Source organism: Erpetoichthys calabaricus, chromosome 1 (assembly GCF_900747795.2).
Source record: "Erpetoichthys calabaricus chromosome 1, fErpCal1.3, whole genome shotgun sequence".
In the NCBI taxonomy this organism is placed as follows: domain Eukaryota; kingdom Metazoa; phylum Chordata; class Cladistia; order Polypteriformes; family Polypteridae; genus Erpetoichthys; species Erpetoichthys calabaricus.
The window spans coordinates 337580912-337608413 of record NC_041394.2 but is presented as its reverse complement, the minus strand read 5'-3'; the positions used below and the strand labels follow the sequence as shown (position 1 = coordinate 337608413).

Below are 27502 nucleotides of genomic sequence, written 5' to 3'. Positions count from 1 at the left end.
ATCTATCTATCTATCTATCTATCTATCTATCTATCTATCTATCTATCTATCTATCTATCTATCTATCTATCTATCTATCTATCTATCTATCTATCTATCTATCTATCTATCTATCTATCTATCTATCTATCTATCTATCTATCTATCTAATCATATAATGCGTTAAGTATTCTGTTGTACATTACTTTTCTTCACAACATTTAATCAAGTAAACCTATTTGTCAGTTCATTAAAAGGAACTAAGACAAATTACCCTTATAGGTCAGTAAAGTAAACCTGCACGATCATGCACTAATATATATATATATATATATATATATATATATATATATACTGTGTATATCTCTATATATAATCTTCATTTGGATCTTGATCTTTGTTTGTCCGCGAATGAATTAGAAGAAGAAGCACTAGATGGCAGTAGAGAGACAGCTAAAACATAGGCATTGCATTAAGAATCTCCTCCAGGCTTATACTACTGAAGACTGTAGTACTCCAGTCACACCTCAAAACACAGACATTCAAACTAAACAAATTGTTGTGCTTTAAATTAATTAATCTTTATATATAATCTTCATTTGGATTTTGATCTTTGTTTGTCCGCTAATTCCACGCATGCGTAGACCACCTTCCAGTTTAGTACTTTGTTGTTACTCACGGATGTCAACAATGTACCGGAATAACGAAAGGGGTGGTGGACAGTGTTACGCTGGTTAGCTCCTGAGGCCTGGTTAGAGAATGAGATTGCCGAAGATAAAAGGTACGTGCCTACGTAACATATGAATGAAAGAAAGACAGTGGGTAAAATGAATGACAACGTAACAGCACGTTCCGGAAATTATTATTGTTACGTTGTAGCCGGCGAGTGCTGCGCGTCTCACAGTTGCACCCTGGCTTGCTCACATGTCAGTGAAGTGATCCCTATTTATGCTTTAAAGAGCCAGGATACCTATGTGTCCCCCTTTTATAACCATTGCTCCGTGTATATTGCCTTACTCTTTGGATTGCCACAAAGCAACCTGCGAGATTGGAGAAAGGTTGAGAAGAGATTGTGAGAGGAAACGACAGCGTCGTGAAAATGAGACGGACTGTGAACGGAGAGAAGCAGAAATGCTCCTCCACCAGCACATAATTACTATTCGGACGGTGATTCCGAGTAGGCCGTTCCTATCGAATCAATGTCCAAGGGTTTTGTTTTGTAATTTTGTTTCCCTTATAAAAAATCATAATGCTGTGTGACGAAGGGCCCAGTTCACGACTGGCAGCTGCATTTAAACAGGGAGCCCTTCACAGACAACTTTAACACGCGCAACGTAGTTGGGTGCACATACGCCTGATGAGCCCAGAATTAGGGCGAAACACGTATTGCGTACTCTTTGCATTATTTGACAGTAAACTATTTCAACCATTCTACGATCTGCTTCTCGCAACTGAAATGAGGGCACCGTAGTGGATGTTAGCGGACTTGCTGACCAACCACAAGCGTTACCTGGTAGGTAACCTCCCATACAATCAGATTGTGACACAGACTACGAATGCAATGTATATATATATATGTGTATATCTAAAATAGGCTACTGTGGCTGTCCGTTTCTCTGTCCAGTATTTTAAATCACCTGTAGCTCGCAGACCGTTTGACCTGAAATTTGGTACACATATACTATGTGACGTCTACTGTCCGCTTTTGGGAGGATGATTGCCCCACATGGTCAAAGGTCAACCCAGGAAGGTCAAGGTCAAAGTCAAAAATCAAATAACCTGCAGCCTGAAATTTGGTACACATCTAAAACACTGAAACTCTGCACTACAGCTTTATATTAAAGAGTTCTGGAGTTATTACTCTCTTCCTTTTTCTTTTATATTATTGTAGAATCACTCAGCAGCAGCCATTCTCATCTCCTCCCACCTTTGCCATCACTTCCCCTACCTCTTCATATCTTAATTCATTTTTGAGGCAGATTAAAGACTTAAGTGCCAGCTTAAGTGAACAATCAAGGAAAATGTACTAAGTAATTGCAACACAAACACTGACTTAATCAGTTTTAACGCAATAAGTTTCCTGACAAAAGAAGAGAAGAAGCGGGCCAAAAGGGTGGAGAAAAGAAGAACTGCTCAGGAAGCAACAAGTGCATCAACCTCTGAGAAAACGAATGCTAAACATACAGAGAAAGAAAGAGGATGAAAACTAGGAATGCTCAAGTCAAATGTATTCACTGCACTGTTACTGATATACATATAGTGCATGATATACACAACTCAATTGTAAGCAATGATGGCTTGACTAGAATTAATAATTCTCATCCACAAAGTCATAATTGCTCCATTCTATATACCCCACATTGTGGAGTTGGAGTCATGGAGTTGTCCTCTAAGATTATGGCACTTGAGTTTTCAGCTCTTTAGTAAGCAGGGCTAGAGCTCTGGCTTGACATCTGTCAGCTTTAAGTAGCTAACTACACATTGTTTAATATATAATTGAACATTCACCACTGTTGATATTGGAATTATTGAATTAAATATTAGAGAGTCATCTTATAATTGAATTCAAAATAATAAAATGAATAGATTTGGTTAAACATTTAGATAAACCCTAGGAGTGCTCTGGGTGCAATAACATGCAGTACACAAGATGGTGAAGGGGTGGAGGCCACAAAATACACCGAAAGACCAGACCAGGACCTCACTAGTCTGCCCCAAAAAAGGCCTTAGCCCAGGCAACCTAATCCTAACATGCAATAGGCTACCTCTGGCTTATTAAGATAAAGGTTAACCAAAAATCTTTATAAATTTAGAGTTAATTTAAATAAACTGAGGAACGTGGCCCAGACACAGACAGGTAGACATGTTTCAAAGCACCACCACACGTTTATTTACAGTCGCTATTTACAGTTGTGCTCACAAACCCCCAAAACTCTCCCAAAGTCCAGGCCTCTTCACTGTGCCTCACTCTCTTCAGGCCGCCTCTTCTCCTCTCCACCCGAGGTTTGTCCTGCTCCTCACCCAACTCCAGCACACAAAAGGAGGGAGGCGGCCCCTTTTATAATCACCTGGATGTGCTCCAGGTGCTTCTCGACAATCTTCCGCTGGCACTCCCCAGTGTGGCGGAAGTGCTGAGGTCCAGGGCTTCAAAGGCATTGGGGCGCCGCCTGGCAGTGACCATGGGCCCCTACAGGGTTGAACTTTAAAGCTCTGTACCCTTGGTACCCATAGCCACCAGGGCGGTCGCTCCCACATGGTCTGGGGGAGGCGTAAGCCCTCCTCCGGTCCTCCGGGGTGTCCCAGCCGGGTCGCCACCAACCCCAAGTCTCCTTCTACAAATCAAATGAAGCACAAAAATAGTTAGAAAGGATTTGCCAAAAAGACACTCTAGAGAAAGCAAGTTGACATTGTTAACCAAACACAAAATTCAGAAGCAAACAGCAAAACCCAGTGAACCAGAAATATCAAAAGAAAACAACACTCACAATGCAAAACACACTCCACCACAATCGATGTACCTCTGAGGGTCTACTCCCCAGCTTGAACTATAAAATTGGATGGCAGTTCCTCAGCAGTGACATAAAGGTGTCACCACCCCCTAGGGTTCCACCCACAGAAAACAAAGAGCATAAACCAACAGCAGGAATACACAGTACATAAATACTAAACCATGAATAAACATAACAATATTAACAAAAATTACATAAAAACAAAAAACACATAAAAATAATTTTAAAAAATTAAAGCAAAACAGAAAATAAATATAAAGCAGGGAACTAACCTTGGCTGGAACATAACAAAGTGAAGATGAGCTGCTCTGGATCCCAATTTACGGCAATGACCAACAATCAAAGCTTGAATGTTCAAATAATGTTGCTTTTATTATAAAGATTACTTGGCAGGACTTCTGACCAATGAATGTTCAGAGCGACAGGGTCTTCAATTCAAAACGTCATTCAAGTTTGAGGATGCTCCCCAGATGTTCATGAGATGATTTTACAGAAGTGATTCATTTAACAATAATTTAACATAAAAAAAATACATTTGGGATGTTGTACGCTTACACCTGGATTTTCAAAATTTAAATTATGAGAAATTAGTAAGCAGATTGTTGTTATTAATGTTTTAGTATTGTTGGTTGTTTGTTTATCGTTGGTCCCCATTAAAGCCTATTATGTCTGGGACTGTGCTATCTCCATTCCCCATAGTACTAGGGTGTTGTACTGTGTTAGCCATTATGGATGTAGTGAGATGTTAAGCAAAATGACACCTTTTTATTGGCTAGCTCAGGGGTGGGCAAATTCATTCCTGGAGGGCCGCAGTGGCTGCGGGTTTTTGTTCCAACCCAGTTGCTTAATTAGAAAACAATCCTTGCCAATAATTACATTTCATGGCTTGTTAGTGCTTTAACTCTGCTAAGTCAAGTCATTCTCATATCCTAGATTTTTTTTCCATTCTAAGGATATCATCCAAATACTTTGAAGTGTAAAACGGATGGGTAATTCTCAATCCTTCACTTTTTTCTCTTCTCTTTCCTTCCAAGTATTTAATTAAACCAAATAGTGCAAGATAAATACACACAGGTGTAAAGGGTAACAAGCAAAATGGATAACTGCTGGTTTCTTTTGTCATTTGCATCTTATTGCTAATAAGGAGTAATTAAAAACCAAGAATGCAGCTGTTTAAGACTTAAATAAGCAATAAGGGTTCATAATCTTAACGAGGGAGATAACTAAAGTGAAGCAGAAGTGTTTCTAGAGCAATGAGTGCTTCTTATTAAGCAATTGGGTTGGAACAAAAACCTACAGCCACTGCGGCTCTCCAGGAATGAATTTGCCCACCCCTGGGCTAGCTAGAAAGATTACAATATGCACGCTTTCGAGGCAACTCATGCCCCTTCTTTAGAAAGCTTGCATATTGTAATCTTTCTAGTTAGCAAACTACATCCGTTCTCCATAGAAACATGAGATTTTTTTTTTCTTGGTTATCATTATAAGCAACACAGGATAAGTAACAGATAAAAAAGCATCATTTTGGGGTGGAGTGTTCCTTCGAGTTCCTCACAGTTTTATAACTATATATTATGTCTCGAAGAAACCAGATAGAGTGAAGCTAAACGCTGTTGTAAAACCTGTGTGGAATAACGGGCGCCTAAAACTGAAAACGTTAAAATTTTCTATTGGCACTTAAAAACAAAAGCTACATTTCCGCTTTAAATAAAAAAGTCTTAGAATTCATTTTACATTATTAGCAATTTTTTTTCCTTAGATTTATACGTTGTTTAAAAAGAGCGTTGAGACGGAAAAGTCAGGCGAGCAAACGTGCGCGTACGTAAACAGAGGGTATACCACGTGCCATGTTACGTCATCAAGGGCGACAGAAACACAAGTCATTGGGCGAATCTCGTCTCTTTTATGAGCTGTAAACGGGACGGTAAACTCTTGCAGTTGAGTGGCACATCAGACAGATACAGAACGTAAGTAAAACGGGTTGGGGTGTCGGGATTTTTCTTTGTTCGCTTCAGTCAGAGTTACAGCACGCGACTTGAATCACAAGCAACCAGATTCTTTCGGACTGAATTTCTTTGTATTACGCGAAGTGCGATTTATTTGTCTCCGTGTTAAGATCACTTCACGTTACGTTATCAAATCCTCTAAAAAACTTCAAAAAGCCCGGATGCGAAACCGCCAATAAAAAGTCATTCTTTTCTGTATTTCCCTTCACTATCAGTACTCGCGAGATCGCCGAAATATGTGAGTTCAAAAAGGAGTCGATTTTGCACAAAACTGCTTTGATTTCTGCATTTCTTTCATTTTAAATGTAATTAAGATAGGAAAAGCCCACAATAACATAGTTTAAAAATGCATTCGTAAAAGCAATGCGGCGGTACAGCCATTGTGGGTGAAGAAAGTCCATCAACCCAAAACGGCACCTTGGCGAGGCCATTTCATTTCTCTCTGTTTAAAATAAGACCTAATTCTCCCAATAATTTAGTAGAATTGTGATTTGATTCTTCCAATCAACCAAAATGTGTATTTGTGTAGCGCCATGTATAAAACTAGTTGTTTAATTTTATTAAATGCTTATTCCAAGAATATACACTATAAACAGCATCACGCATGAAGTTCTTAGGTTTTTTTAATACACAGGGTAAAAATGAAAAATATAAGCATTAAATTTCGAATACCAGTACCACCTCAGTTAATTATTTTAGGTTTAAAGACCATAACAAAGCAATACATTTATTTTTTGTTTTGTTGAGATTGTACACGTTAGTGTCGTTGAGCTTTTTGCATTGAAGACCGATCTCTAAAACAGTGAAATCAGTCTTCAGTGAAAAAAGCTCATTTTCCATTGTGAGCACATTTCCTCTGCGTGAACTGCTCTGATTTTGCAGAAGTATTTATTTAACAATATTGTTGCAAAAAAAAAAAAAAAAAAAACAAAATCATGCGTTTTGCATGTTGTGGACATGCCACTGGATAACTTGACATGTAGATTATGTAGCACGATTAACATGAGATTTTTGTTTTTTTCTTGGACATTTTTATATTGTTTGCAGTGGTCCAGAGTTACTCACCATAGAAGTATATTTTAGCAGAAAATGTATCTTGGGTCTTCATGAAAACATGAGATAAAAAGTTTTTCTTAGTGATTACATCAAAATACATGCAGTAAGTAACATATAAAAATAATATTAAAGTCTGGGTGAAATGTTCCTTTAAGTCCCCAGTCTTTTAGCACACTCTTTTTAACTTTAAAGCTGTTCTTCCATATGAAATTAAATGAATTTTATCTACCTTCACATAACTTCTGTTTCCAATAAGTCAAAAGAAACTTTAATGTTTACGGATTTATATATTTGATACAATCTGTTATTTTTCCACAATGACTAAATTAAGTAAATTCATTTTACTAAGCATTAAGAATTCCCACACTTTACCTGAAAGTGCGTAGCATGTCTACTTCTCATATACGGGATACTTGAGTATAGTACAATGAAAGAAAGAAAAAAAAAAAAAAACATGTATGGAAACTTTTATGAAGACAGTGGCAATATACATTTTGCATACAGTGGCTGTGTCCGTATCTTTAGTTCCACCATGTTGCCGGTTTGCTGATGCAGGGTTGTGTTGCTCTTCGGCTGCCTCCTGATGGTTAGCTATAGGTGTTAACAGACAAAGAACAAACTGGGTACCTGCTAACCGTCCACAAACAAATGCATCATTTCTTGCTGTTTGACGCATTGTCAAATTGGGCCACTTGAACACCTCGTGGATACTCACAGAACAGTCCTTAGTGATTGTAAAATCGGCTATATGGTCACGGCTGAGAACCTATACAGCCTGTGTAACGAGGCTTCAAGATAAATGGGCATCTGCTACAGCCCACAGGTTTAATTTAAATAATTTGTAAATGGTGGGTTTGTGATTGGTGAGTGGGTCCGAGCAGCACAAAGATTATGAAGAATTTAACGTGCTACTTTAGTTATGATGGGTTTTGAGAAACACTATTAAATTAACTATTGATCCACGATTTGAGTTTATCATGTTCTTAGTATCATAATGCTTTTGGGAAGCACAGCCCAGTTTTGCTTCACTCCGCTGTTGTAATATTTACTCTGTTAAGTAACCTATTGTGATGCCATTTAAAGTAAGGAATGATTTGTTTTTTTAACATTGTACATACAGTGCATCCGGAAAGTATTCACAGCACATCACTTTTTCCACATTTTGTTATGTTACAGCCTTATTCCAAAATGGATTAAATTCATTTTTTTCCTCAGAATTCTACACACAACACCCCATAATGACAACGTGAAAAAAGTTTACTTGAGGTTTTTGCAATTTATTAAAAATAAAAAAACTGAGAAATCCCATGTACATAAGTATTCACAGCCTTTGCTCAATACTTTGTCGATGCACCTTTGGCAGTAATTACAGCCTCAAGTCTTTTTGAATATGATGCCACAAGCTTGGCACACTTAACCTTGGCCAGTTTCGCCCATTCCTCTTTGCAGCACCTTTCAAGCTCCATCAGGTTGGATGGGAAGCGTCAGTGCACAGCCATTTTAAGATCTGTCCAGAGATGTTCAATCGGATTCAAGTCTGGGCTCTGGCTGGGCCACTCAAGGACATTCACAGAGTTGTCCTGAAGCCACTCCTTTGATATCTTGGCTGTGTGCTTAGGGTCGTTGTCCTGCTGAAAGATGAACCGTCGCCCCAGTCTGAGGTCAAGAGCGCTCTGGAGCAGGTTTTCATCCAGGATGTCTCTGTACATTGCTGCAGGCATCTTTTCCTTTATCCTGACTAGTCTCCCAGTTCCTGCCGCTGAAAAGATCCCCACAGCATGATGCTGCCACCACCATGCTTTACTGTAGGGATGGTATTTGCCTGGTGATGAGTGGTGCCTGGTTTCCTCCAAACGTGACGCCTGACATTCACACCAAAGAGTTCAATCTTTGTCTCATCAGACCAGAGAATTTTCTTTCTCATGGTCTGAGAGTCCTTCAGGTGCCTTTTTGGCAAACTCCAGGCAGGCTGCCATGTGCCTTTTACTAAGGAATGGCTTCCGTCTGGCCACTCTAGCATACAGGCCTGATTGGTGGATTGCTACAGAGATGGTTGTCCTTCTGGAAGGTTCACCTCTCTCCATGGAGGACCTCTGGAGCTCTGACAGAGTGACCATCGGTTTCTTGGTCACCTTCCTGACTAAGGCCCTTCTCCCCCGATCGTTCAGTTTAGATGGCCGGCCAGCTCTAGGAAGAGTCCTGGTGGTTTCGAACTTCTTCCACTTACAGATGATGGAGGCCACTGTGCTCATTGGGACCTTCAAAGCAGCAGAATTTTTTCGGTAACCTTCCCCAGATTTGTGCCTCGAGACAATCCCGTCTACAGACAATTCCTTTGACTTCATGCTTGGCTTGTGCTCTGACATGAACTATCAACTGTGGGACCTTATTTAGACAGGTGTGTGCCTTTCCAAATCATGTCCTATCAACTGAATTTACCACAGGTGGACTCCAGTTAAGCTGCAGAAACATCTCAAGGATGATCAGGGGAAACAGGATGTACCTGAGCTCAATCTGGAGCTTCATGGCAAAGGCTGTGAATACTTATGTACTGTACATGTGCTGTCTCAATTTTTTTTATTTTTAATACATTTGCAAAAATCTCAGACTTTTTTTACATTGTCATTATGGGGTGTTGTGTGTAGAATTCTGAGGAAAAAAATGAATTTAATCCATTTTGGAATAAGGCTGTAACATAACAAAATGTGGAAAAAGTGATGTGCTGTGAATACTTTCCGGATGCACTGTATGCCTTAATATGTGCCAAGTATGTACTTTGTTGAATTTGTATGACAACTTAGTGGAAACAATCATGTCTTAAATAAATCCAATGGATTACCCTAAAACACTTTTACTTGTAAGCCAAGTATTGAATACGGTTGGTCTGTAACTGAGAGACATGGTTCTCCTCCTCAAGCGTGTTAAACCTTCACTCCACAAATCTGTTTCCTTTACACTGTGTACACAATTATTAGGCAAGTTGTATTTTTGAGGATTAATTTTATTATGGAACAAATACAGTGCTATCAGTCAATCCAAAATGTTAATAAACTTGAAACCTGAATTTTTTACTAAGGAAATGTGAGTGTGAACGTTCTCAGGAGAATATATATGTGTGCACGATCATTTGGCAACTAGTAATGTGGAGAATTACTACACAACTAAAGGAAAAATGAACATTTTCCCATCTCACTCATTTTATTTTCATCCTTTTAAAGTGAGAATAATGAACAGCTCAAAATTTACAAATATACATTTCTGAAAGAAAAAAAAAAATCAGTGACCAGTATAGCCACCCTTCTTTTCAACAACAGTCATAAGCCTTCCATTCATAGAGTCTGTCAGTTTCCTGATCTGTTGACAGTCAACTTTTTGTGTAGCAACAACCACAGCCTCCCAGACGCACTGTTCAGAGTGGTGTATTGTTTTTCTTCCCTGTAAATCTCCCGCAGGGTTCAAGTCAGGTGTGGACTGGGGCCATGTCATTATTCTTTCATCTTTAAGGCCTGTACTGGCTAGCCACATCCTGCATAAAAATCACGGTCTTCTTGAAAGATAGACTTTTTCCTGTACCACTGCTTGAAGAAAGTGTTTTTGTCTTCTAAAAACTGGCAGTAGGTTTGGGAGTTCATTTTTGAGTCCATCTTCCATCCAATAAAGAGCCAACTAGCTCATCTTTAATAATACCAGCCCATGCGAGTACCTCACCTCCACAAGTCGAAGTGGAGCTCTGTGCCCGTTTCTGATCCAGCCACGGGCCCATCCATCTGGTCCATCACAAGTCACTTTCATCCCATCAGTCCATAAAACCTTTGAAAAACCTATTTCTTGGCCCCCTCTTGATGTTTCAACTTGTGTGTCTTACTCAGCGGTTGGTCGGGTTTCAGCCTTTTTTTTCCTCAACAGGTTTCTTGCGACCCTGTTGACTATTTGCAACAAAACATCTGATTGTTCTGTTGTCACGCCCCAATATCTTAGCAATTTCAAGAGTGCTGCATCCCTCTGAAAGACTTTTTTACAATGTTTGACTTTTCAGAGTCAGTGAAATCTCTTTTTTTGGCCCATTTTGCCTGAGGGAAACAAGCTGCCTAATAATTATGCACATCTCCTTAGGCCACACCCTCCCTCATTACACAAATACACATCACCTGACATGCTTAAATCCAATAAGCATTCAAGTTTACACAACTATATGCATAAAAATGATGATATCTGGTCAAAATACTCACTTGCCTAATAATTGTACATACGGTGTATACCTGATAATTTGATATGTTATTGTGAATATCCATCCATCCATTATCCAACCCACTATATCCTAACACAGGGTCACGGGGTCTGCACCAGCCCACCGTGAGGCACACACACACACACACACACACACACCAAGCACACACTAGGGACAATTTAGGATCGCCAATGCTGAATGTGATTTCTGTAAGCTATCTGACTTGACAAAACCTCAACTAATGGGGTTCTATCAAAAGAAGCTAACATATTTTTAATTCTGCATGGTGCATTTTTGATGGCATTTATTCTTCTTTTACCAGCTTTTGCCATTTATTGTAACACCAAGATGGACGTGAAAGAGGAGACGTGTGAGGCTGACATAAATACCACGAAGGTAACGACTGTAAATTTTAAAAAGGAGGACTCTGAATGGGAGAATCCGCCCATTAAGGATGAGGATTATGAAGTGCCAGCTGTGGACGTTAAAGAAGAGGCCGAGGAGAAGTCTGTCAGCAGTGAAATGATGAAACCTAAAAGTGAGGAGCCCGTCAACCTCAATGTGAGTCCTGGATCACTGCAGTCTGACACAAAGAGGGCTGAAGAAATGTCATCTGATAGAATTCAGGAGGATCAAACAGTACCCTCAAATCCGTCTGGAGAAAGTAAGTGTAAAATAAAAAATATGTATGTTATTGGATTGGGCATCCGGTTCTAAAAGGAGGGTCTCCTATTTCTATGTGAAAATTGAATACAGTGGTGTGAAAAACTATTTGCCCCCTTCCTGATTTCTTATTCTTTTGCATGTTTGTCACACAAAATGTTTCTGATCATCAAACACATTTAACCATTAGTCAAATATAACACAAGTAAACACAAAATGCAGTTTGTAAATGGTGGTTTTTATTATTTAGGGAGAAAAAAAAATCCAAACCTACATGGCCGTGTGTGAAAAAGTAATTGCCCCCTGAACCTAATAACTGATTGGGCCACCCTTAGCAGCAATAACTGCAATCAAGCGTTTGCGATAACTTGCAATGAGTCTTTTACAGCGCTCTGGAGGAATTTTGGCCCACTCATCTTTGCAAAATTGTTGTAATTCAGCTTTATTTGAGGGTTTTCTAGCATGAACCACCTTTTTAAGGTCATGCCATAGCATCTCAATTGGATTCAGGTCAGGACTTTGACTAGGCCACTCCAAAGTCTTCATTTTGTTTTTCTTCAGCCATTCAGAGGTGGATTTGCTGGTGTGTTTTGGGTCATTGTCCTGTTGCAGCACCCAAGATCGCTTCAGCTTGAGTTGATGAACAGATGGCCGGACATTCTCCTTCAGGATTTTTTGGTAGACAGTAGAATTCATGGTTCCATCTATCACAGCAAGCCTTCCAGGTCCTGAAGCAGCAAAACAACCCCAGACCATCACACTACCACCACCATATTTTACTGTTGGTATGATGTTCTTTTTCTGAAATGCTGTGTTCCTTTTACGCCAGATGTAACATTTGCCTTCCAAAAAGTTCAACTTTTGACTCATCAGTCCACAAGGTATTTTCCCCAAAAGTCTTGGCAATCATTGAGATGTTTCTTAGCAAAATTGAGACGAGCCCTAATGTTCTTTTTGCTTAACAGTGGTTTGCGTCTTGGAAATCTGCCATGCAGGCCGTTTTTGCCCAGTCTCTTTCTTATGGTGGAGTCGTGAACACTGACCTTAATTGAGGCAAGTGAGGCCTGCAGTTCTTTAGACGTTGTCCTGGGGTCTTTTGTGACCTCTCGGATGAGTCGTCTCTGCGCTCTTGGGGTAATTTTGGTCGGCCGGCCACTCCTGGGAAGGTTCACCACTGTTCCATGTTTTTGCCATTTGTGGATAATGGCTCTCACTGTGGTTCGCTGGAGTCCCAAAGCTTTAGAAATGGCTTTATAACCTTTACCAGACTGATAGATCTCAATTACTTCTGTTCTCATTTGTTCCTGAATTTCTTTGGATCTTAGCATAATGTCTAGCTTTTGAGGTGCTTTTGGTCTACTTCTCTGTCAGGCAGCTCCTATTTAAGTGATTTCTTGATTGAAACAGGTGTGGCAGTAATCAGGCCTGGGGGTGGCTACGGAAATTGAACTCAGGTGTGATACACCACAGTTAGGTTTGGATTTTTTTTTCTCCCTAAATAATAAACACCATCATTTAAAAACTGCATTTTGTGTTTACTTGTGTTATATTTGACTAATGGTTAAATGTGTTTGATGATCAGAAACATTTTGTGTGACAAACATGCAAAAGAATAAGAAATCAGGAAGGGGGCAAATAGTTTTTCACACCACTGTATGTGATGAAGTTTAATATTTTACGGTGGCAAGCAGGGATAGTTTACTGACTTAGAAAACATATTAACTATTTTTGGGCAGTTTGTGTGAATTCTTGTCTAAGAGGTTCTGTCTTTTTATTTTTTAACAATGTGGCATCAGTTTGGTTATTCTCTGAAATGTCATTTTTCAAGTGCAGTTGTGACTGAGGGGCAGCGTTTCCTCTGGTGAGCATGGCAAGAGGAGGCTGAAACCTACTGCTTTTGCAAAATCTTCATATTTTGTATAAAGGCCATACCAAGCTTCTTGCACTACAAGTTGTCGTGCCGATTTTGTTCTTGCACTCTCATTCCCTGAGCTTTCCAAGATCAGAGTGCAAGATAGACAGAAGACATCATAAAGCATAATTTGTAATTTCCCACCCAGCAATACTAACTACAATCCCAGATATCTAGCACAGTTTTCCTGTCATAGCCTGTTTTGATTACCGGTGTCCAGCAGTAGACAGACAGGTGGTGAGTGTGCCACTTTACAATTTTAGCTTCTCAGGTGAAAGTGGATGTGGTTAAGATGGCAGAGTGGTGGCTTTGAGGCTAAGGATCTGTGCTCATATCTGGAAGGATTCTAATTCAAGTCCAATTACTACAAGAAGGGATGCTGCTTCTTTAGGACCCTCTAGCAAGGCCCTTAACCTGTAAATTGATCCGGCTGACCCAGTGCTCTGACCCCCAAAGGTCATGCGAAAGGACAATTTGCCCTTGTGTGTTAATATAGTATTTCAAATCAAACAGTTTTTGTATAGTGACTTTTATAAATTTATAAAATCCACGAATTGGTCTTTAATGCATACAAGGTTTGGGACTTCTGTCTTAAGGACATGATTGTTTGGAGAACACCTATTGTCATATTGTCATTTTTGTTTTGTTTTTGAGTTTTTTTTTCTTGGCTTAGTTTTAGTATCCTTGTTGTTTTTTCTTTCCTATTATAGTTTTTGAATGTGGAGAATCAAAGTCTTTCATTATTCTTCTGATTAATGGTCATTTACAGCCCTGAAAAATTGCGTTGAGAACCGCTGTTTATGTTGAACATGTATATCTGCTGCTAGCTTTGTTGCTACTGCCGGAAGTCATGATGTGTAACGTCACCCAATACATGGTATAAAAATCACAGTTGCACACTTTCTAATTTTCTGTGGTAATCTGATAGTTTAAAAAAAATTATTGATTAGTTGTTTGAGAATTTGTTTATCTAGGGCAGGGGTGGGCAAAGTCGATCCTGGAGGGCCGCAGTGGCTGCAGGTTTTTGTTTCAACCCAGTTGCTAAATAAGAAGCACTTATTGCTCAAGTAACATCCATCCATCCATTTTCCAACCTGCTGAATCCGAACACAGGGTCACGGGGGTCTGCTGGAGCGAATCCCAGCCAGCACAAGGCAGGAGCCAATCCCGGGCAGGGTGCCAACCCACCGCAGGACACACACAAACACACCCACACACCAAGCACACACTAGGGCCAATTTAGAATCGCCAATCCACCTAACCTGCATGTCTTTGGACTGTGGGAGGAAACTGGAGCGCCCAGAGGAAACCTACGCAGACACGGGGAGAACATGCAAACTCCACGCAGGGAGGACCCGGGAAGCGAACCCAGGTCCCCATGTCTCCCAACTGCGAGGCAGCAGCGCTACCCACTGCGCCACCGTGCCGCCCGCTCAAGTAACACTTCTGCTTCATTTTAATTTCCTCACACATTAAGATTTTGAATCCTTTATTGCTGATTTTAGTCTTAAACAGCTGTATTTTGGTTTTTAATTGCTCCTTATTAGCAATAAGATGCAAATGACAAAAGAGACCAGCAGTTCTCTATTTAGCTTGTTTCCATTTACACCTGTTTGGTTTAATTAAATACTTGGAAGGAAAGTGAAGAGAAAAACGTATAGGACTGAGAATTACTCATCCTTTTTAGACTTCAAATCATTTGAGTTATATCCTTAGAAAAGAAGAAGAAAAATCTAGAATATGAGAATGACCTGATAAGGCAAATTTAAAGCAGTAACAAGCCATGAAATTAAATTATTGACAAAAGATTGTTTTCTAATCAGGCTACTGGGTTGAAACAAAACCCTGCAGCCACTGTGGCCCTCCAGGACTGGCTTTGCCCACCCCTGATCTAGGGCAAAAAACTTTTGCTTGTTTTCCTTTTACAAGTATTTGGTTTCATATTGGTTTTTGAATGATTTTGTGTGCATACTGCTGAGGGGGAAGACTTTGAATTTTGGCTTGTCCATTTTCATTCTTCTCAAGCTGACTTTTGAAATTTGGACGTAAAGTGATATTCTGCTAACTATTCATCTGACCCAAATGACATTTGGAGTTACTGCCATTTTGCCACTGTGAGTCCACATTGCAGAATTCCCAACCTGATAGCTTCAGGTGCTATCAACAGACTCATGACTTTTAAAAAGAAACTCAAAATGTTAACTAGACGGGTTATCCATTTGTCATGTAACACCTGCTCTATTATGTATGATTCGATTCTTTAATACTGTATGTCCTTTTGACATACAGTAAAAAAAACTCGGGCATGGGAGGAGTTTGGGGAGGCCATGGAGAACGACTTTCGGACGGCTTCGAGGAGATTCTGGTCCACCATCCGACGTCTCAGGAGGGGGAAGCAGTGCAGTGTCAACACTGTATATGGTGTATGGTGGGGATGGTGCACTGCTGACCTCGACTCGGGACGTTGTGGGGGGAGTACTTCGAAGACCTCCTCAATCCCACTAACATGCCTTCCAATGAGGAAGCAGAGCCTGGGGACTCGGAGGTGGGCTCCCCCATCTCTGGGACTGAGGTCACCGAGGTGGTCAAAAAACTCCTTGGTGGCAGGGCCCCGGGGGTGGATGAGATACGCCCGGAATTCCTCAAGGCTCTGGATGTTGTAGGGCTGTCTTGGTTGACACATCTGTGCAACATCGCATGGACATTGGGGACAGTGCCTCTGGATTGGCAGACCGGGATGGTGGTTACCCTCTTTAAGAAGGGGGATCAGAGGGTGTGTTCCAACTACAGAGGGATCACACTCCTCAGCCTCCCTGGAAAAGTCTATTCGGGGGTTCTGGAGAGGAGGGTCCGTCGGATAGTCGAGCCTCAGATTCAGGAGGAACAGTGTGGTTTTCATCCTGGTCACGGAACAGTGGACCAGCTTTACACCCTTAGCAGGGTATTGAGGGTGCAAGGGAGTTTGCCCAACCAGTCTACATGTGTTTTGTGGACTTGGAAAAGGCATTCGACCGTGTCCCTCGGGGAATCCTGTGGGGGGTACTCAGAGAGTATGGGGCACCGGACACCCTGATAAGGGCTGTTTGGTCCCTGTACGATCGGTGCCAGAGCTTGGTCCGCATTGCCGGCAGTAAGTCGAACCCGTTTCCAGTGAGAGTTGGACTTCGCCAGGGCTGCCCTTTGTCACCAATTCTGTTCATAACTTTTATGGACAGAATTTCTAGGCGCAGCCAGGGTGTTGAGGGGTTCCGGTTTGGTTGACTCAGGATTGGGTCACTGCTTTTTGCAGATGATGTTGTCCTGTTTGCTTCATCAGGCCGTGATCTTCAGCTCTCTCTGGATCGGTTCGCAGCGGAGTGTGAAGCGGCTGGGATGGGAATCAGCACCTCCAAATTCGAGACCATGGTCCTCAGCCGGAAAAGGGTAGAGTGCCCTCTCAGGGTTGGTAGCAAGATCCTGCCCTAAGTGGAGGAGTTCAAGTATCTCAGGATCTTGTTCACGAGTGAGGGAAGAATGGAGCGTGAGATCGACTAGCGGATCGGTGCGGCATCCGCAGTAATGCGGGCTCTGCATCGGTCTGTCGTGGTGAAAAAGGAGCTGAGCCACAAGGCGAAGCTCTCAATTTACCAGTCGATCTATGTTCCTACCCTCACCTATGGTCATGAGCTATGGGTAGTGACCGAAAGAACGAGATCGCGAATACAGGCGGCTGAAATGAGTTTCCTCCGCAGGGTGTCTGGGCTTTCCCTTAAAGATAGGGTGAGAAGCTCAGTCATCCAGGAGGGGCTCGGAGTAGAGCCGCTGCTCCTCCATATCGAGAGGAGTCAGATGAGGTGGCTTTGGCATCTTATCAGGATACCTCCTGGACGCCTCCCTGGTGAGGTGTTCCGGGCACGTCCAACCGGGAGGAGGCCTCGGGGAAGACCCAGGACACGCTGGAGGGACTATGTCTCTCGGCTGGCCTGGGAACGCCTTGGGATTCTCCCAGAAGAGCTAGAAGAAGTGGTCGGGGAGAGGGGAAGTCTGGGCATCTCTGCTCAAGCTGCTGCCCCCGCAACCCGACCTCAGATAAGCGGAAGAGAATAGATGGATGGATGGTTGGTCCTTCTGACAGTTATTTGGGCTTAAACTAACTATGGTTATCTGTGTCTTTTTTTTAAACAAACATCTAAGCCAAGGTGATGGAGTTACAAAAGAGGTTCTGTAAGATTCTTAATAAAATAAAACGGATATTTATAATTGTGTATCACCTACAATCTAGTTATAAGTCTGTTATTCATGTTAGTTTTGATATCCTTAGCTGCAGAGTTTCTCCTATGAGGTGAGTACTTTTAATACAGCATGTTTTATTTTATTCATCATCTGTTGTTGAGGTATGGTAACTCTTTCAAGTAAGAAGAACAGATCCTTCAAGGTAAGGTAGTTCTACTTCCTAATCATGGCATTAGAAAGTGGTGACAATGTGATTAACACATGTTAAATAAAATGTACACTACTGAAATCTGTACGCAAGATAATAATGACCTTAGAACCTTACTGTAGCTTTTGATACTGCTGTCACTGGTCAATGGGAGTCATGCAAGTAAGAATCTTACTGTACACATGACAGAAAACATGAACTTGAAAATGATACCATTTGAACAAACCTGTATTTTGTTTGGAGACTGAGTTGCCTTTAAACAGAAGCTTTTGTATCGTAAAATATCAACATCAATATCAATTGAATTTCCTATCAGTATGTTGGATTTGGAGTTTTTTTTGTCAATTGGATTTTTTTTTAAACAGAGGCAAATTACTTTTAAATGCTTTTCTAATGTTGGATTTATTTAGGGGGAAAAAAAGTAATCTGAATCATTCATCAATGTCCTTTTACAGATTTACAAGAGATTTGCAGCCCCTACCCATCTTCACTTCCTCAGACTTTACTTCGGAACAAACCGCAACTTCCAGATCATGATGAAAACCTGAAGACATCTGGATCAGGGAATCTGAACCGTGGCTCTTTGCAGTTAAGATGTCTGCCTATTATGAAATTAACAGGAATAGCTATCATTAACTCTCAAAAACAAATACACAATGCAAATGCAGCATCTTTGTCGAAATGCCAAGATGTGAGGAAACATTATAATCACGAATCCAAATGCAGAAGTGATGGCTGTAGCCATAAGAAGCAGAAACTGCCATATTGCTGTTCTGAATGTGGCAAACAGTTTTCCAGCAGTAGCCACTGTAACCCACACACAAGAAGTTACGCTGGGGGGATGCTGTACTGTTGTTCTGAATGTGGCAAACAATTTCCTGACAAGAAAAGTCTTGACATGCACACAGGAATTCACTCTGGAGAGAGGCCATATTCCTGTTCTGAATGTGGGAAACAATTCTTTTACAAGAAATGTCTTCACAATCATGCACTAATTCACATCGAAGAGAAGCAATTTTGCTGTCATCGGTGTAACAAAAGATACTGTTGTCAAAGCAGTCTTCATGTGCACTCAAGATCTCACAGTGGAGTGAAGCCTTATTGCTGTTCTGAATGTGGCAAGCATTTCTCACAAAGGGCCATTTTTAAGTAATACTCAGTAATTCACACCAGAGAGGAAGGAGGATTAAGTGATGTGTGTATGTGATATTAATCCTGCCAACCTTTTAATGAGTATGTTCAAGTGATGGGCTTCATGGTGTAAGCTTTATCCAAGTCTATTGAAAGGGGAAATTGCTTTAATAATATTAATAACAAAATGTAAAAAAAATGAAGAATGTCTTCTGAAGTTCAATGGTATCCAGCAGCCTTGTCTAGACCAGAGCAGGTGATAGTTTTATCACTGGTAAAAAATCTTCAAACATGACCACCTCCTGTGTGATGCCAGTCAACCTGACAAGTGCTGCTGTCCAATTAAAATGGAAAATATGTGACAACAAAATGTTATTTTAGGTAAGAAATCAAGAGTGGTCAACCAAAGAAAGGAAAAGATTATTTGTTATATTGCTATTTTAACACAACAGATCCTGAGTTTTCTACAAAGGAAAGGAGAAGAGAAATCCCAGTGTCCGGACTAAATAAGACAATCAATACTAATTATGATCTGAAATTTGAACAGTTACAGTAAAGGCATACGCCACCAGAACTTAGAACAACATGGAATAGAAAAATAAATTATAAAGAAGCTGGGGTGAGGGAAAGAGGTGCTAGTCCCAATAGGGTGTAGTATGCTCCACTGACAGTCTGAAGAGATCGTTCCTCCCGCCCACTATGCGACTCTTCAATTCCACCTGCGGGGGGGTAAATGTTAACATTATACAAAGTTATTGTCTGTTTTACCTGCATTTGTTATCATTCTTTAGTATAATATTGTTTCTTTATCAGTATGCTGTTAATGGAGTATGTGAATTTCCCTTTGGGATTAATAAAGTGTCTGTCTGTCTATCTCTATGATTGGTAACAGTTAAATATGAAATGAGTTATATCTTTGTGTGTAATGTCTGATCTCCTTCCCCAATTGCGTATGGAGTATAAATATGCACTAAGATAAGAAATTCTTAGCTCTGCAAAGCAAACTCTATTAAAGCTATTTGTTCAAACTGAGTAACATTTTATAAATCTAAAAGTTTCATTGCAATTTTGTTTTTGAGTTATTGTGTTCACAGACTTGCATCATTTACATTTTGAAATGAAGTATAATTGAAGGTAAGTGAATATCCGATAAAGATACTTCTTACTCTTCATCTTTTCCCACTTCTATGGGGACTTGATGTGCTGATCAACCTTCTCCAAACGGCTCGGCCTGCACCTCCTCCCTAGTCGGACCCTTTTCCTTCAGATCTTCTTTTTCTTTACCCTTCTGCCTCAGCTTTGGCCTCGCTTTCTCTTCCTTTGTACTTCCATTACCATTACTCTTTTGCCCACATATTCATTTTTTCTCCTCATCACATGTCCACACCACTTCAACCTACTCTCCTGTACTGTCTTAGATATCTCCCCGATGTTGTTGTACCTCTGATTGTCTCTTTTCTTCTTCTGTCCTTTTTTTGTAACTCCACACATCCATCTCCACATTCTCATTTATGCCACCTCTAACTTTTTTCTGGCACTCCCTTTATTGCCCATGTCTCAGCTCCTTACATCATTGCTGGTCTTACCGCTGTCTTGAAAACCTGACCTTTGATAAAATGTATTATCCCAATTGTTCCATCCACACTGCACTCTATGCGTTATCTCTGAATCTAGTTTTCCATCTTGGGCTACAACTGATACTCGATATTTGAAAGTATTCACTTTTTTCAGTAGCTCTCTCTATAGACTAACTTCTGAATTCTCATCATCATTAAACCTCAGATATTCTGTCTTCTTCATATTTATCTTCAACCCTCTGTCTTCTCCATTCTACGAACTTCCTTTCAATTTCCTCTTTCCTGGTGCTACACAACACAAATGTTATCAGCAAAAAGCCTGCAACTGGGGAATTGGTCTTTTATCCAATGACTTAACACATCAATAACCAGATCAAAGAAGTAAAGACTTAAAGAAGACCCCTGGTGCAGACTTAACCTGAACTGGGATCTTGTCTGTTACCCCAACACTACTTTTAACCCAAGTCCCCACTCTTTCATACGTATCCTGGACAATCCTCACATGCTTCTCTGGTACTGCTTTCTCTCTCCCATGTACCTCCTGACCTCTTGATGTGGCACTCTATCAGTCACACCATATTCAGTCCTTTCTGATTTTCTTTGTACTTCTCTGTTGGTTGTCTCAATGCGAAGATTGCACCAGTTGTTCTTCTTCCTGGTATAAAACCAAACTTCTGCTCTCCAGTGGTGGTCTTTTGTTTAAGCCTCCTCTCTATCCATTTCCCAAAATTTCATTGTGTGTGACAATCAGCTTTACCACAATCCTGAAAATCCCCTTATAAATGGGTAGTCACACGCTGTTCCTCCCCTCCTATGGTATTCTCTTCTGTTAAAATATCTGCATTAGATCGCACAACTCATCTACTCCCTCTTTTCCTAAACTCTTACACACTTCCACTGATGTTTCATCTGATCCTGTTGCCTTTCCATTCTTTGTTCTTTTCTGTGCCTCCTTCACTTCCTCCCTCTTTCTTCTTGGTACTAGCCGTTCATTTGAGACTCCATCCCCAAATACTACCCTTGGGTTTTCTTCATTCATCAGCTTTTCAGAGTACCTCTTCCATCTATTCATAATCCTGTCATGCTCATTTAAGACCACACCTTGCTCATCTTTCGTCTGCTTTATCTGACTAAAATTCTTTCCAGCCTTGTTCCTAGTCTTCACTATTCTAATTTTCATTCTTTCTCCCTCTTTTGTCTTCAATTTTTTATTCACCTCCACAAAAGCTTGTGCCTTGACTCTTGCCACTGCCCTCTTTACCTTTTTGTTTGCCTATACATTTCTCTGTCCTCCCCTCTCTCTGATTGGTACTATGTCTTCTTTGCCGCCTCCTTAGCCATTATCACGTCCTGCACCTCTCTGTTCCACCACCATGTGTCTTTGTCCCCAGGTGGGCTCCTTCCTGTCTCCTACCCAACACCTCTTCACCTGCTCTTAATACAACTTTGCTGTTCTTCTCCCACCATTCCTCCACACTTTCAAATGACTGATCTCCATTTAAATCTTTCTCCCTAAACCTGTTCCTACACCCTTTCTCTTTTCATCTCCACCACTTTATTCCTGGTGTTGCTTGCTCTGGTTTTATTCTCCTGTTGACTCTGATCTCCCAGTCCATCACCACCATTTGATGCTGCACTGTCACACTTTCCCCATTTCTGACTTTACAATTCTTTATCTCTTTCAAATGAGATTTTCTACACATTAGAAAGTCTGTTTGGCTTTCCCTTCCTATACTACTGTAAGTCATAAGCTGATTTACTTTCTTTTCAACAAATATGTTAACTTATCAAATTAGATCTTCTTTTTCTTTTGGCAGATCCCATTTGGGGTTACCACAGCAGATTATCTTGTTCCATATCTTCCTGTCCTCTTCATCTTGTTCTCTTACACCCATCACCTGCATGTCCTCTCTCAACACATCCATAAACTTCCTCTTAGGCCTTCCTCTTTTCCTCTTCCCTGGCAGCTCTATCCTTAACATCCTTCTCCCTATATACTCAGCATCTCTCCTCTGCACATGTCCAAACCAACACAATCTCGCCTCTCTGACTTTGTCTCTCAACCATCCAACTTGAGCTGACACTCTAATGTCCTCATTTCTAATCCTGTCCATCCTTGTCACACCCAATGCAAATCTTAGCATCTTTAACTCTGCTACCTCCAGCTCTGTCTCCTGCTTTCTGGTCAGTGCCACCGTCTCCAACCCATATAACATAGCTGGTCTCACTACCGTCCTGTAGACCTTTCCTTTCACTCTTGCTGTTACCCGTCTGTCACAAATTACTCCTGACACTCTTCTCCACCCATTCCATCCTGCCTGCACTCTTTTTCACCTCTCTTCCACACTCCTCGTTACTCTGCACTGTTGATTCCAAGTATTTAAACTCCTCCACCTTCGCCAACTCTACTCCCTGCATCCTCACCATTCCATGAACTTCCCTCTAATTTTCACAAATGTATTCTGTCTTGTTCCTACTGACCTTCATTCCTCTGTTCTCTAGAGCATATCTCCACCTCTCCAGTGTCTCCTCAACCTGCTCCCTACTATCGCTACAGATCACAATGTCATCAGCAAACATCCTTTTCTCTCCCAACTCCATCGCTCTACTCTTTCCCACATGCCCATTTAGATCACTGCCAACAAGCACCTTTTCTCTCTCATGTACTGCCCTAAGCCTTTCATCCATTTGTGACCAACATAGTTGTATCTTCCTCACAGCCCACTCAAGGAGCACATACACAAATGTTCATTAACTACAGTCTCACCAAGGCTCAGCTTGACATTCGTCACCCTATCACTCCTCCTATTCACACTGACAAGACTGTCTTAGTTCTTTGGACACTTATATGCCTACACCAGTGGTTCTCAAACTGTGGGGCGGGCCCCCTTAGGGGGGCACGAAGATGTGAAAAAAAGAAAACAATCGAAAATATGAAAAATACATCTATTGAAACCAAAACAAATTAACTTAAACTACATTCTGATACTAGAAAAATATAGAGTTAGATAAATGTCGATAAAAGTTAAGTAGGTATAATAAAATATGCATCTATGATATATCATTAATTAAAAAAGAACAAATTGGTATTTGTGGGCTCCTTTCAAAAAAACATTAGGGGGGCGCGATTAAAACTTATGAACACTTGGGTCGCAAATACTTAAAGGTTGAGAAACGCTGGCCTACACCATCCCCATTTACTCATTTACTCCACTGTACAACAACTTACAGCTTCCTCCCAATTCTTTTGGCTTATCCCCCTTCCGTCTCATTTCGTGCACACACAATACTCCCACTTTCCTCCTTTCCATCACATCTGCCAACTCTGTTTTCCTTTCCCAGTCATTTGGTACCCTCACTCTTACCTTTATGTGACCCTTTTCTATCCTCTCCCCTGTCGTTGCCTTCTACGTCTTCTGGACTAATTACTTTAGTCAAGCCCACCCTTGGCCTGGTAGCTCTCACTCATTTCTCAATGGGTTTAGGCCACAGTGCATTGTGTGTAAGGTATGCCCTATCATTTTCCAAAGCTGATTGGATTGATTCCATTATATATATGTATGTATATATATATATATATATAATATATATTTTTGCCAAGGTTTTCCAGCTGGATACCCTTCATACCCTAACCCTTTTGATTTAGCTGGGCTTGGGACTGGCACCAAGATGGGCTGGTTTGCCCCCCTGATGGCTAGATTATCAGATGATCATACACAGGTAGTAAAGAGGGAACAATTGAGGATAGAGGTGATGGACAAATAGTACATCTGGGCTTTTACACTTTGGTCTGCCTGCTGTATGTGCTTGCTGTTCTGTCATTCCATCCTAAATCCACTAGAAGCCCTCCTATTAATAAGGTATTCCATAATAGGCACCTGAGAAAGCCTGGTAATGGATTGTTACCAGGACTGTGGGGACCCAGTGAAAAAGAAAGAGTGAAGAGTTTGAATCATTATATACAGTTTAGGTCAATAAAAATTAAGAGGTGACTTGATACATGTTTAAAATCTTATTACTGTGGAGAAGATTTCTGATTTTGTACTTCGTCAATCACGACACACGGACACAGATTAAAGCTGGTAAAAGATTAATGTCATACAATCATTGATTAAAGTTCAGCTTTCATGAATGGGATATCGAGCTGAGAGCCATCACACTTGTGCCTGCCATGATTAAAACACCTTAAATGAAACCAAAGGTGGAGACTTTTATTGGATTTGGAGCTGAGGATTACTGTACTCGACTTGCACTGAACTGGTGGCTCCATTGTAAGGCCTCTGGCCAGGGTGGATTACTCCTCTGGCTGTTCACAGGAGAGGAAACCGTAATGAAAAGGAAAAGTGTTAGACTGAGGATGGACACTGTTTATGGTAAGTAAATTTAATTTTTATCTGAGATATCAACATTCTTAAAAGTCTATTGGGCCACTCCCTGTCTGAAACGGTACCAGTTCAGAGCTGGCTGGTGCTATACAAGTAAAATCCGCATTTTGTTAAGGTGAGTTCTGCCAGCATTCTTGGCTGTTTTCCATGGCCGGTGCTTAAACAGAAAGTGACGATAATTAACCGTTGTGTGACCTGTAATTGTTTAGGAAAGCTGTTATTGGGTGCCCCTCAATGCAAACATTGGCTGTTCTAGAGATGAAGGCCTACATTAGTGAGACTCTTTATATGTTTTATATAATCGGTGTTCATTTTTAAGGTGACAAGAAAGATAAATCTTTGAGGCAAGTATGTGTTGTAGACAGTGCTCTCAGTCATATTATTATTTTTATTACTACTAAGTTCCTCAGCTGTAAACTCCAAACTAGACCTGTGATGTACTTAGAGCCTCATTTAGATGAGAGGACCATGTACTTTAATACTGTCACTGGACACTATGAGTGCTTAGTGATGTTTAATGGAGTGTGACCTGCTCCAGCCATGTCCTAGTCCTTTGCCAACTATGTTTCAGAGACTTGCTATGTTTGTCATTGTTTATAATATAGTTTTGTTTTTTTCCCCTGTACCTCTAAAGTCCCCTTCTTCCATAGGGAATGTCCTCTAGAGATTGTAAGGAAAGACATGGGGAAACTTTTAGAGAAACGAAGTATGAGATTCACTTGTCCTCCATATTGTTCTTTTGATGGTGTTGATGACGATTTACTTTATTTTTGCTATGGCAATGAAAACAAAATGGTAAGGTTCAGGCTGTTTGGACTATAAAACTCATCCCTGAAACAAACAGATGATGTTTATGGGATTCCCTACTGCCACTTCATAAAAAAATCTATTGACTTAATGTTCATTGTGTAAGCAATAGCAAGAAAATCATTAAGTAACTTTGCAAATTTTTCTTCTTGGCAGGTTGTTTTAATTAAACTGATTTTTATCAATAAAAGTAGTTTACAGAATTACACTATTTCCTGAACAAACTGCACAAGTTTTTCTTACTTGGAGATAAAAGGTTACTTGAATGGGTTTCCATTTTACATTTCTTGTATATTGCAAATTAATATCTCTGACTTTTTTTTTATATATCCTAGCGATAAAGCTGTAAAAAAAAACTAAACTAGTCATACAGATGACTGACTAATACTGGCTTTTTTCCTCTCCGCTAACCACCACAGTTGTTAACCTCCAGAGATGATGGCCGAGCGATACGTATCAAAGCATCTGTCCTTTAATGTGCTATAAGCTGTATGGGAAACACGTGCATCAGGAAGCTTTGGGAAGTTAGATAATAAAAAGAAAAGACACTTGAACCAGGGAGAAGACGCTGGCTACACTATAACAATATGGGAGACTGCATAAAACACTGGTACCGAGTCTGCCGAAGCTCCCTCTGCTCAAACGCAAACCAAAACTCAAGTTACTGTACATCATCTGTTTAGTGAACAGCGTCCGGCAAATACACAGTAAAAGGTCAAGTTTTGAAGACAGTGGTAAGAACAGCAATGATGTGTGGAGCTGAGACATGGACAATGAAGGGAGTGCAGGAGAAGTTGCAAGTGGTAGAAATGAGAATCTGGAGATGGATGTGTGGAGTTACAGAAAAGGACAGAATAAGAAATGAGACAATGTGAAGTGCAGCGAAAGTGCAACAGAATCTAAAAGTACAGGAAAGGAGGTTGAAGTGGTATGCACATGTGATGAGGAGAGATAATGAAGATGAGGGCAAACGAGTGATGGGAATTGAAGTACAAGGGAAGAGAAAGTGAGGGAGGCCAAAAGCGGGGATGGATGGATGAAGTAAAAGAAGATCTGAAGAACAAGGACTGGACTGGCGAGGAGGTTCAGAACCAACCGAGCTGTTTGTTGATTAAGCACGTCGAACCCACATAGAAGTGGAAAAGGTGAAGAGAAAGAAGAAAACGATAGAAGTCGACCTCCATGCTATACTGTAATCGCTCAATCCGGAGCTCAGGTTAAAACTAACGGCGCTAGGAAGCAGTTAAACAAGGGGTGTTATCGAAAAAAATTGAACATGGAAAATGAAATTATAGCGACATTATAATGATGTGTTATTCCACTTGTAGTTCATCAATCCCGGTTACTGCACATTTTCCCTTAGTTTGTTCAACTCAAAAACGAGCCCTCAGACCCCGCGGAGTGACGTGCTCACTAATGTCATGTCCGTACTTCAGCCTGAAGTGTCCTGGAGCCATTACGTTAGAAAGACGGCCCTGGGTAGACAACGACAAATACAATCATTTTAGGCCCCTGTTTTAACAGCAAAACAGAAGCATGCATAGACATCAACATTGTGGGCACCTGTGCTCCCGGAGCTCTGGGCCAGTGCCCATTGACAGGGGTGGACTGGCTATTCGGGCATTTGGGCAATGCCCGGTGGGCCGCAGACACTGGTCTGATCATGGGCCGGCCGTTTCATGAATAAGTGTACTGTTGACTGTTCGACATTAAAATTAATTTTTTAAACTACTAAACATTATCTTGCCGGAACTGCGATTTATATAGTCCTATATAATGTACCGTATTAAATCATTAAGTTATTTTAGTTGTCAGTACACAACATTGCA

General features: G+C 40.8%; 1 protein-coding gene across 4 annotated transcripts in view; it reads left to right on the top strand.

Annotated features, from left to right (window-relative positions):
* Nucleotides 1-5329: 5329 nt before the first annotated feature.
* LOC114667766 (oocyte zinc finger protein XlCOF7.1-like) overlaps nt 5330-27502 on the top strand; it is a 228360-nt gene continuing 206187 nt past the window's right edge. Inside the window, exons 1-3 of one of the 4 annotated variants that reach the window (XR_007934857.1) lie at nt 5330-5455; nt 11101-11442; nt 18229-19160. Coding sequence is in view for 1 of the 4 variants with exons in the window: in XM_051927210.1 (XP_051783170.1) it covers nt 11127-11442; nt 18229-18926 (1014 nt within the window). In the remaining 3 variants the exon portion in view is untranslated. Of the gene's footprint in view, nt 5456-11100; nt 11443-18228; nt 19633-27502 lie in introns of those variants that run through there. The other 3 variants (XR_007934858.1, XR_007934860.1, XM_051927210.1) reach the window with 3 other exon arrangements.